This window comes from Hyaena hyaena, unplaced genomic scaffold (genome assembly GCF_003009895.1).
Source record: "Hyaena hyaena isolate Hyena2069 unplaced genomic scaffold, ASM300989v1 scaffold_116, whole genome shotgun sequence".
Classification (NCBI taxonomy): domain Eukaryota; kingdom Metazoa; phylum Chordata; class Mammalia; order Carnivora; family Hyaenidae; genus Hyaena; species Hyaena hyaena.
In genome coordinates this window covers 176,795-188,867 of record NW_024080748.1, presented here as the reverse complement: position 1 = coordinate 188,867, position 12,073 = coordinate 176,795, and the positions used below count along the sequence as shown (strand labels likewise).

Below are 12,073 nucleotides of genomic sequence, written 5' to 3'. Positions count from 1 at the left end.
ATAAAAATCGATTGAAATTCCAACATGGTTAATATTTTGGTAAATATCCTTTTGGTCATCTTCTTTCTTTCAGACAGTGCTTAGGTTGTAAACTCAGAGTATAAGGGGAAAAAAGTCTCGTAAAGTCAAAATTACTCTAAACCACCATGGACAGCAGTTTTTACGCACTCCAAAGTTTGGAAACCACTGAACTAGACTCAAGGAAAGGACAACTGAAAAATCTATATGAAATTAAAAGTCTGGGGGAAAAAAACTAGTCTATTTAATATTACTATCAAATCCCTGATGATGAGTGGATGGTTGCGGAGAACTGAATTGTGTTCCTACCTGCCTCATTTCATTCTGTTTTAATATTAAGCTTTTGTAAGTTATGGGTTAATAGATTTACCTGTGAGGATGACATGCCATAGTCACATCACGTTTTGCTCCAGGGAGTAGGTTCTGAGTCAACAGGTAAGAAAAACGAACACAGTGAATGCCACCTTAGATACCTATAACCTCCACCGCTGCCCCAAAATGCACATGCCTGTGCACATACAATTGGATCATTTGTTTTGTAACCTTTGTTTTGTTTAATTTTACAGTAAATATTCTGTCATTTTTATTTATTTTAAGTTTAATTATTTTGAGTGAGAGCATGCATGTGTGCACATGTGTGGGGGGGAGGGGCAGAAAGAGAGCGGAAGAGAGAGACTCCTAAGCAGGCTCCACGCTCAGTGCAAAGTCCAACACAGCTCCATTTCACAAACTGTGGGGTCATGACTTGAGCCAAAATCAAGAGGTGGGTGCTTAACTGCCACCCAACTGCCCCTCTCTGTATCTTTTCTAAAGTTGCATGAAGTTGCATATGTATATTCAATTGTAAAGATATTTATTAACCAGTCTTATTGTACATTTAGTTTATTTCCAATTACTTGCTGTTCTTTTTTTTTATATATATATATTTTTTTATTTATTTCTAGGAGAGAGAGAGAGCAGGTGAGGGTCAGAGAGAGAGGGAGTCACAGACTGAAACAGGCTCCAGGCTCTGAGCTGGCAGTCAGCACAGAGCCCGACGCGGGGCCCGAACCCACAAACCACGAGATCATGACCTAAGCGAAAGTCAGACGCTTAACCGACTAAGCCACCCAGGCGCCCCAATTACTTGCTGTTCTAAAAATGGTGAAGTGAACATCATTGTGGATAAATCTTTGTGTTCATTCATAATAATGTCTTGAGGATAAATTCTTAGCTGTGGAATTGATGGTTCAAAGGAAAGGAACATTTTTAAGTCTTTTAGTTCATATTGCTAAATTGTCCCCAGGAACATTGTATGCTTCTATCAAAGTGTCTATTTCCCAGCATTATTGGAAATTAACATTCAAGAGAGTTTTACATAGCCTGCCTTTGTTTTCTTGATATGTTTTGTTTTGTTTTCCTTTTGGATGACCCAGGGCTTCTCTTCATTGTGTGGTCAATTTACCCTGGAAGGAATGAGGCTAGAGATGATAAGTGCTGGTGGCCAGGTCTATGTGGAAGGGACAGGGGCAGATAACAGGAAAGGGGTGAGCTTGGAGACCATTTCTTTACTACTGCTACCAGGTCTTCAGCAGATATCTAAAGATAGAATATTAATATTTAAAGGGCATATGTAGTTTTAAAAGCATATTTAATATTGTAATTTTTGATTTGGAAATGATGTGATGTCTTGTCATTATAGACACTACAAGACAGGAATGATATTTGTGTATCTAAAATGGAGTATGGTTTTAAAAAAAAATAAATGGAAAAATACTGTCCTAATCCAATACCTCATCTTAGAGAAAGTGAAACTAGAAGAGTAGAAGCTAGGATTTCTGTAATTTGCCACACAGCAAATTGATGATAGAATTGAAGCCAGAAGTAAAGGTTCCCGGCTGCCTGTTCAGAGCTCTTCTGTTGAGGTGGGACATCATGGTTCAGGAGATGAAAAGCAGACATAACATCCCTTTTGGATAGATGGCCAGGCTTTCTTCCAGAGCCTGTGAGCTGCCCCATACCACTCCTGGACAAAGACCCAGGTGTCTCTGGGATGGCAGTTCACTTCTGCTTGAACATTTCTACCTGTGAAAGGAGGGAGCTTGCACTTTAATAACCAGGGTGTTTGCCTGAACATTCCTTCCCCTTGGATAACTTCTAACTTCTCTTCATGCCTCAGCATCTTGAATGTCACTTCCTCAGGGAAGTCTTTCCTGACTGCCAAGATAGTTTAGGGTTCCTGTGTGCATTCTTATAGAATGTCTTACCTTTAACACATTTGTCACAATTATACTTTGCACTGTATTTAATATCTCTCTCCCTGACTAGACTATATGTTCCATGTATGTAGGAATGTTGTTTATCTTCTGTTGCTCCTGGCCTAAGCATTAATAAATGCTTGGATGTTTGACTCTCTAGATGGATGTTAATGAGTGAATTGGAAGTGTGTGTGGCTGCTGGGCGGTGCTGTTTCTGATTGCCTGCAGAATCAAGAGAGCTGTCCCTCATTGCCAAGGGCATTGAGAGGAAAGAAAGGAGACTCCTTTTTAGGCTGCTATATAGAGACGAGCCAGAGGGTATGATCTGATTTGCTGGGTGCCCCATGGTGGCTTCCTGGGTGATGGGGTCAGCAACCTAATCCAACCAAGCATTCTTTCCTGGCTTGTCAGAATCAGCCCCAGCAATTTAGTAGGGGTGGTTGGAGAGGAGCCTCCTTGATTCATTCTGGGGAAGAGAATTCAAGGTCAGGGCTCTCCTTGGTAGGGAGAAAACAGCAACCCGGGTCACCTGCAGCCTAGTCTTCATAGTCAATGGGCACTTGCAGCAACTGCTGTAAGGTCTGCTGGTAGCTGGCTGGGCGCCAGCGCAGCGCCGCTGTTAGGCGGCAGGTCCTGCCCCCTCTGCCGGTTTCCCTCCCCCTCCCCCGTCTCCTTGCCCACTCCAGCTTGCAGCATCCTCTGCAAGGAGAGGAATGTGCCGCGCTCGGACGCGCCGTCCTGGCGGCGCGGCGGCACTCCGGGCGAGCTCTGGACCGCTGGGGTCCGCCGTCTGGCGCTGCGCCACGTGCTTTGATCCGCGCTGATGTCAAGTGGGTGTGGGCTCTTAGGAAAGGCCCAGGCGAGGACGAGGAGGGCGCGCGATGCACCGCGGGCGCGCTGAGGCCACAGCGCGCTCCGCCGCCCAGCGCTGCTGACCGGTGGCCGGCCTGGGCTCCAGGAGCGGGCGCATGGAGCGGCGGCGCTGCCCTGCCGGGGACGCATGCCCCGCCGCCCTGGGGGGCTGGCGGGGACCGCCACGGGGGGCCTGCAGGTGTGTCCGCGCGCTGTTAACTTTCGGGGGGCTGCGGGCCAGCAGGGAGCAGGGGCCGGGTCGGGGGTTGCTTTTGTGGCCGGGCGCTGGCGTGACGGGAGCGGGTTCGTCCCCGGCTGGCCATCCGCGTGGGAGCCGCAGCTCGCCGCGGGAGTTTCAGCGAGAGAATTCGTGGGGCGGACGCCGGGCTAGGGGTTACTCATCGGGAAGGGCGCCGAGGGAGCTGCCTTGTTGTTTTGAGAATTGGGTCTCCAAGTACAGCCTGCGTTCATGGTAACAGGATTAGGTCTTACCAGACCGCTCTGCTTCCTGAAATCAGCTGTGGTGGGGGGCACTGATGGGGGGGGCGGGGAGGAAGACTGGGCAGAGGCGATCTCTCCTCCCCTTATGTACTCCCCCCCCCCTTCCTGCTGGGAGCCAGCTAAGGGGGAGGTAAGGGGGGCAGCTTCTCGCCGTTTGACAGGTCTGGTTTCAGACACACCTTCCCAGAGGAATGCGGAGGCTTTGTTACAAGCATCCGTCCCAGCCCTGAGCCCAGAAGCTTGCGGGCATGGGGCCGGGGCTCCGGTGCCATTACTCATCTTTTATGGCAACGCGGGCGAGCTCCCGGGTAGGCAAGTTAATTATTAATGTGTCTAGCTGGAGAGAGGGAATCTGGAGATGAGATTGGTGGGTTGCAGGTTTTTCTTTCCCTTTTTTGGCATTGGCACTCAAGGTTTAAGCCCAAGGTATTGCAGCCAGTTTCCTGAGGAGGATGTGGGTGTTCCCCTAGTGACCGGTGCTCTGCGGAAGGGAGCCAATGTCTGTGGGACAGCACAGTCTCCCCCCCCCCCCGCCCACACACACACCTCAGGAGGGCAGAGAGGGAGCAACTCTCCGTTTTTATCTACTTTTGAACCAGCCGTACCTTTCCTCCTTTGCTTTATGAAAGCAATCACCCTCCCACCCATGTCCCATCGCAGCTTCCTGATGAAGCTTCCAGGCCAGGTGTGTGAGACCTGGGTCCTCTGCTGGCCATCTGAAGCCTTCTAGAAAGGGTTGCCCTACCACAGCCCCAGTACCTGCAAATATCCGCACCTGATCAACAAGTACCTCTGGGTCTGTTTTCAGGTCCCGGGTCTGTAGGACTGTCGGCCAAGGCAAAACGGTCTGCCAGGTTGTTATCTGGCCCAGTGCCCTCAGTGCCTACTGGAAAGAGGAGGTCAAGGTGGGGAAGAGCTGAGGGCAGAGTGCGCTTCCTCCCTCAGATGGTTTCAGTTTCCCTCCCCCTTGGCTGGGGAAGGGTGGATTCTAAAGCTGGTAGTCTCATGAGATGTGCTCTGTGTGTGCTGGGCATTTCAGGTGTGTCCCTATTGAGTGGGAATGGAAGAATCCAGGTTTAAATCAAAGGCTGTGGTTGGGGCTTGGTTCTGGGGGAGATGGGCTGGAGGGGACCAGTTGGAGGCAGGCCTGAGGAGATTTTGCCCCAGCTGGAGCCTGTGGAGAGTCACCAAACTCAGCCCTCCTGGCAGCATGGTGCTTTAGAGACCTGAGAAACTGTTTTTCTTGTCAGCTGAGGATAGAGTACTCATCCTTGTAAGCTGAAGGGTTGACAAATCTGTAGAGTTAGTGTGAGTGGAAGATGAGCATGTCTTGGAAGTTGACAGTCTTGGGAGTACAAGAGGGGCCGGGCCTTCTGGGGCTAGGTGTGGGGAGGGGGATTGCCCTAGGGGAGTAGAAATTGTGTAAAGGGAGGTGGGTTTATTGGGGGTATGGAGTGCAGGGAGGGAGATTTTAGCTCTGGTTGTGGGCTGTGCATGGTGTCAGAGACATTCTGCTGCAGTAGCCCACATCTCTCCCTTCATTTTTTTGTCCCCTACGTGAGTGACTTGGCTTGCTGGATTCACCTTGCTCCTGGCTCTGGTCTCTAGGGCTGGACTGTTTTGATGGCTGCCCAGGGACACATAGTCACCATCTCATTGCATCCTTTCAGAGAGGCTGCTGTCCCTGCTACCTGGGTCGTTGGGGAGTCCGTGCCATGTTTCCTTCCACTAGCCTACGTATACTCAGTGGCACTCCTCCCCCAACATACATGCTTTCAGAGTGCCACCTTCTCCAGCAGTGCCCCGATCTGCTGCTGATCTGCTGGTACTCTGCAAGTTGAGGGTTTGGAGATGGCCCTGATTAGGAGCACGTTTTTTCTATCATGGGAGGCCTGCCCATGGCTGCCATCTAATGTCTGCTCGCCTTGTAGCCTGCTGGTCATGGCTGAATATTCATTGATAATGGCCAGGCCACTGCCTGGGGAAGCTACTCAAGGTGATGCCATAAAGAGTAGGTGGGTATACGGTTCCTGAGGGCACTGTGAAGTAAATGGGAGGTCAAGGGGTTGTGGGGGAAAGTGAGGCAGTTATCAGAAGGGCTGTGGGATTGTGGGGTTAGTAGGCAGGAGCCAGGATCCTCACAGGTTGTAGTTTCAGAGGACTGAGGAGGGCTGGTTTAGAGAGTCCCCTCTGTGTGCTTTTCCTAATGTCTGTGCTGGATACAGGTTGTGGTGAGTTCAGCAGTAGCTAAGGCCTCTGTCCTGGGGCCTGACTGCCTCTCCAACCTGGGAAAAGAGCCATTTTGTTTATGTATGCCAGCCCCTAGGCGTGTCTTCTCCCTTCACTCTTAAAGGAGGCACTGGGGCTGATGGTTGCTGTGACTATTCTCAGCCTCAGCTGTATGTAGCAGGGAGCCTTTTCCTGGGATGGACTGCAGGGAAACAGTACCCAAGCTAAGACAGAGGTATCCTGAAGGTTTGTTCTGAGTTGGAAAATATCAAGAGGAAAAACAGAATGAAGACCCTGGCAGCCTTTGCAGTCTTGGTTTGCAGAAGTACAAAATACTCCCTAGGTTTCATACAGTTTCTGAAAAGAGGCCAGTATTCCAGGCCTCTGCCCTGTGGGTATCCAGGATCAAGGGGAGCAAGAATGAGGGTTAATTGAGGCAGATGGTGTTTGATTTCCTTGCCTGTTAAAGAGGGATAAGGATACCTCTCTTCAATACTCTCTGCCCCCCAAGGATAATTGTAAGGATTATGAGATGTTTGTAAAGGATTTAATACAGTGCTTGTTAATTGGTAGCTATTATTTTTTATTATTAATTAAAGGTAACCGGAGGATCCTTGGAGCAGCTGAGAGAGTTTTATGTAGAAAATGCGAATGTCAAAAATGCTTTTTTTTTTTTTTTTTTTTTTGCTGACCCCAGAAGCCATACCCGGGCTCCTAGGGTCAGATGTGAAACCTGCTCTGGAAGAGTTTCTTCTGACCTTCACATCAAACCTGTTTTCCAGCCTCAGGTCATTCAAGGAGGCCTTGGAGACCCGTGAGTCCCTGACTTCAGGCACACAGCACAGTTGAACTAGAAAGGTGGCATGTTCAGACTCTTGCTAAAGCAGCCATCTCTGGGCTGGCCATGATTATGGAATGTTAGTCCAAAGAGCAACCAGATACCTGGCACTTTTTAGCTCTGTCACTCTAGACAAGTCCTCTTATCTCTTTGAGCCAGTGTCCCATGAGAATAGTGAAACCTGCCTCACACAGTTCTTATGATCCAATGGGATCATGTATATAAAATTGTGATGTGGTGTGCAAAGAATTGATAACTTTGTACCACTCTTCTAAGTGGTTTCATGTGTTATCTCATTTAATTTTCACAACAACATATGGTGCATTTGATTATCGATTAGGAAGTTAATGGGGAAGTTGAGCTGTTAGGAATTGTAATTATTGTTGGCTATCTGACCCCCTCTGGATATCATGTATCTGAAGACCTGTCGCCTGCAGTAGGAATAAACCAAAGTTTCTGCAAATGTTTGCACTCTGCCTTTTTTCCATTGACCTATTCTAACTTCCTAGGGTAATTCTCAACATGTTTGTAAAATGAGTAAAAGAAGTCCTTATTGGTCAGTTTGGTTTTTTGGTGTTCCTCTCTTGTCCTCTTTGTTCCTCATCCGTAAGCTATGTGGGGCTCATAGACACAGCATCTTCTTGGCTGTGACTTTTAAGTGTCATCTGTGTGGGACTATAACCCTCTTGTGCTCATTCACCTAGATGGTCCTGTTTAAGAATGAGGTTGCTGGTGGATCAGAGCTGATATCAGGCGTGGTAATGCAAGGTGTGTTAAAGAGATTGTACATTAGCTTGCCTCAATGCTGCGCAACACTTAGATGCTGAGGGTGAGTTTTAGAATCCTTCTGACTGGAGTGTAATTCATATAAACAAGCCAAATATTTATGGAGAAAGAAAGAAAGGGGTTGCTAGTTTCATCTGACTTTAGGCAAGAGAAATGTTTGGTTTAGAGCCAAACATTAGACTGAAAGTTTTCAAGGTCTCATCATTCTTTCTGATGGCTCTAGTTAGCTGTTTTGCCTCCTTCCTGCTGCTCCAAACTGTATCTGCTAGTGAGCGCTCAAGTTTGAAGTTTTAAATGTGTTCGGAAAAATAGAAAGCAAGAAACACCCTGGGAAAATAAGGGCTCACGGCTGGTGGTGTTTCCAACATGGGTGGTACTCATTAACAGAGTTATGATCACAGCCTCGAATTCATCCTCATTTGTTTTGTAGCCCATTTATAGGATAAGGAAAAGGCTGTCGCTTTGTGGGTTATCTCTCGTTTTATGACAAGAATAACATTTATGAGGATATGACACAAATAAAGGAATTAAGGACTGGTTAGGAATGAAAAGTAGAAAGCAAATGGTGGAGTTCCAGGCATGCTCAGGAGATTCTAGAGCTCTTGTTAGCAGAGGTAGGGTTTTGGTGGTATGGACTTGAGTGTCCTGGCTCCCACAATAGTCTGGTGATGTTGTCAAAGTAGGTATTGTTATTTTACTGGAAAGTGGAATGACTTGCCTGAGGGCAGGTAGCCAGATTTGTAAGGGCAGATACTGGACCTCATGTCCCTGACTCTCTGTCCCTGAGGCAAGCAGCCTCATTTATCCTTGTAATAAGCTTTTTACTATTATGCATCCATTTTGGAATATTTAGAATATTACAAAGGAAGATTGAAGGGGGCAGGAAATCATGGCCCAAAGACTGAAGACAGCATTGCTTACATTTCAGTGGATTTCTCAACTTTTTTTTTTTTTTTTTTAAGGAAGAGGGAACATTTGTTTTTGTCAGGGAAGATTTGCTTGTCATCTCTATATCTCTGGGAATATTCAGTTTCCTGTCTTGGACAGGAACTCTTTCTGTAAGGGTTGATTCCCTACATATTAAAGTCAAGTTCTTTCATTTTGTATACAACACTGCTAGGCACTGTAGGGGAGAAAAAGATGACCAAGGTATTCCTGCCTTCAGAGAGTTTATAAGGACATGGAGAGGCACATGTGTACTTAGTCCAGGCCTCGCGGCGACAGCAAGTGGTGATATTCTCCAGCTGTGTTGCAGGTACCCAGACACATTACTCACACTTAATCCCCAAACAGCCTCGTGGAGGAGGCATTACCCACTTTACCCATTTTATAGCTGTAGAAACTGCGAGGTTGAATGGCTTGCCTAAGGTGATAAAACTAACAACCACACAAGCTGAGATATACCACCAAGTGCCCTCTCATGAAGAACTGATACAAGAAGTTCTATTAAGGAGCAGTGCAAAGTCAGAGGCATACACCCCTTTGTCATTCTCTTTAATCCTTTTCTTCTCTCTGATATTAAGATGAATGATTCTAATTATATTGCATGGTATTCATTACCTTTTAAAAAGGTTCCCTGCCCAGACTTTTTTGTTTATTCAGACCACTTGATAATAAATCTCAGAATCTTGGAACTGGAAGAAAATGGAAAGGTGGGCTAGAACTTTCTCTTTATTTTCTAATTTGGGAGAAACTGAGTCTCAGAGAAGGGAAATTACCGGGGCGCACATAATAGTGTCTACTTAAACCAGGTTTTTTCACTAGAGTTTACCAAAGTGTGAATGCATATGAGACATACAGGGGTGAATGTTTTAAATTTTAATAGCTTTGTACATGAGTATATAATTTTTCATGTGTATTCAAAGAGAAATAAAGTTACAGCATCAAAATCACTATTTGACAGCTATTGTTATCTATGTAGTCTATTTATTTTTAAAAAAAAAATTTTTTTAATATTTTTATTTATTTCTAGGAGAGAGAGAGAGACAGCGTAAGCAGGGGAGGGTCAGAGAGAGAGGGAGTCACAGACTGAAACAGGCTCCAGGCTCTGAGCTGGCCGTCAGCACAGAGCCCGACGCGGGGCTCGAACCCGCGAACCGCGAGATCATGACCTAAGCGAAAGTCGGACGCTTAACCGACTAAGCCACCCAGGCGCCCCTATGTAGTCTATTTAAAGAAAAAAGTGGAGGTACAGGTTGGGCAGGGAGGTAGCAGGAATCACAGAGGTGGTTGGTGGGTGTTGTGTGGATGACATTAGGGAAACAGTGCGCATACACCAATTTGTACTTTCCAGAGGAGCTACTTGCCCTTCCAACTTGATTATTTCAGGGGCAGGAAAAAGGAGGCCATCTGCTAGTGGAAATATACTACTGCTAAGCATTTTACCTGTGGACTCAGTGTTGTGTATATTGAGAAAGCTCAGAGAGGCTAACTAACAAGCCCAGGGTAACACAGGATGAATTGGAGAGGCAGGACTCAGATCTCAGCTTGGGTTCCTTCCATTGTCAAATCCTAGCCACCTGTCATATTCTGTAAAGTGGGTGAACCCTGGACCCAGCCTGCTCCTCTTCTCAGGGATCCCAACATCTTCTTGTTTAGATATCACATTCATGTGGAAATACATGTGGTTGGGTTGCTAGGTTGCTACTGTAGCCTGCTAATTTAAAGCCTGATTTAATAGAATTTCAAAGAATATGCTGTGTTTATAATATGTGATATTTATCAAATCTGACTCATGCTGGTAAGTGATAGAACCCTTATCTTCCTGCCTTTTGGCTTCTGTTCACATTGTGTTGATGCCATGTGGATTGTGGGCTCTGGGAAGACATAGACTGTGCCTGTCAGTCTACCCAAAGGGCAATTACCAGATGCTTTTTGAGATTGATTCATCTATGCATACTTTCAGGGTTCAGAGAATTAACTAGTAGATTTTTACCTAGAGTGCAGGTACAGAGATATAAATGTGGGCTACTTCCAAGTTAGCTGAAGAAATCTGGAGTTTCAGGTTATGGAGAGAGGGCCCTTTTCAGAGATTTTGACTGGAATGGAGGGGAGGTGTCAGGCTTTGGGACTTTGCTAAACTAGCTGAATAGATTCTACTTCTCAGTGGTTTAGGACCAGAGGGAGCATAGCTGCTTGCATGAGGCAGGCAATCAATGCCCATTTGCTGTATCCTAGATGCTGTGGTAGTGGGGGAGGCCTAGTGATTCCTCTCCACACTCCCAAAGATGTCCATGTTCTAATCCCCAGAACCTGGGAATATGTTACCTTATATGGTACAAGGGACTTTGTAGGTAAAATTAAGTGAAGGATCCTTTAATGAGAGATGATTCTGGTTTATCTGGATGGGCCCAATGTAATCAGAAGGGTTCTTATAAGAGGCTCAGAGTGAAAGAAGGAAATGTGATGAAGGTAACAGGTTGGAGTGATGCAGGGCCATGAGCTGAGGGATGTGGGTGGCCTCTGGGAACTGCAAAAGGTAATGAATGGATTCTTCCATGGAGGAGGAGTGCAGCTCTGTTGATAAAACTTTGATTTTAGCCCAGTGAGGCTGATTTTGGACTTCTGATCTCCAGAACTATAGGACCATACATTTGTGTAGTTTTAAGCCACTAAATTTGTGGTAATTTATTACAGTTGCCATAGGAAACCAATACAGGTAGGTACTGAAGGTTGAATATAATCAGAGTCCCTGCCTTCAGTCTAGTCAGGGAGCCAGGCAAGTACACAGCCATTGTGGATAATAGTGGTGAGCATCTGATAGGGCTGTAAGTACAGGAATCTCTAGGACCTAAGCCAGTCTGGGCAGATAAGGGAGGACTTCCTGGATGAACTTGGAGGTGCCACTAAAGGAGGTTTGGAATTAGGGCCTGAGGTGGGACAGAACCTTTATGGAAAGAGAAAAGTGTGTTTAAAGTCATCTTAGTAAGACATTGGAAATCTAGGTGCAAGCAAGCTACTGGCCAGGCCTTGCCAAGCAGAAAGCTGATTCCAGCGAGGTTGGTGTGGGCCCTCAATGGCCCTGTTTTCAGACAAAGCTTTTTGGGCCTTGCATATTAGGGAGATAAGATGGAAGACTGTTAGTGCTATGCTTTCAGGGCTGTGTGAGCACTTACCTGCTAATTCTTTTACATGTATTATCCCATTTAATCCTCATAACAACTATGCTAAGTAGGGGCTGTTATTTTCTTTATGTTGCTATGGAGCAAAATGAGACTTAGGTTTTAGGTAATTGGCCCAAGGTCACACAGTTTGTAGGTAGCCCGGTTAAGATTTGAATCATCAGGCTTCAGAGCCCAAGTTCTTCGTATTCTCCTCTGTGGTAGAAAAATCACTGGGCCAGAAATCAGAGGGATTGAGTTGTAGTGGTAGCTCTGCTGCTTATTAAAACAGGTCAGCCTGCTCTCCAGTCTGTTTTCCCGTCTGCAGAAGGGGACAAGAGCCTACCTTCTTTAGAGATGTGAGCATAAAGGAGATTCTCCTTTATGAATATAGAAATACTCATAAATATTCTCAGAGTTTCAGTCACCCCTAGACAGGGTCTTGTTAGTGAGCCTCATTTTGCAGTGCTGGGTCATTCTTAAGGGTCATTTGGCCACAGTAGGTCACTGAG

General features: G+C 46.3%; 1 protein-coding gene across 8 annotated transcripts in view; it reads left to right on the top strand.

Annotated features, from left to right (window-relative positions):
* PLEKHA7 (pleckstrin homology domain containing A7) overlaps positions 1–12,073 on the top strand; it is a 224,223-nt gene that overhangs the window by 78,572 nt on the left and 133,578 nt on the right. The window contains exon 1 of one of the 8 annotated variants that reach the window (XM_039236769.1): positions 3,202–3,306. The exons of the other annotated variants lie outside the window; for them this stretch is intronic. Coding sequence (XP_039092700.1) covers positions 3,224–3,306 — 83 coding nt within the window. The 5' untranslated portion in view covers positions 3,202–3,223. Of the gene's footprint in view, positions 1–3,201; positions 3,307–12,073 lie in introns of those variants that run through there. 8 annotated transcript variants of the gene reach the window in all.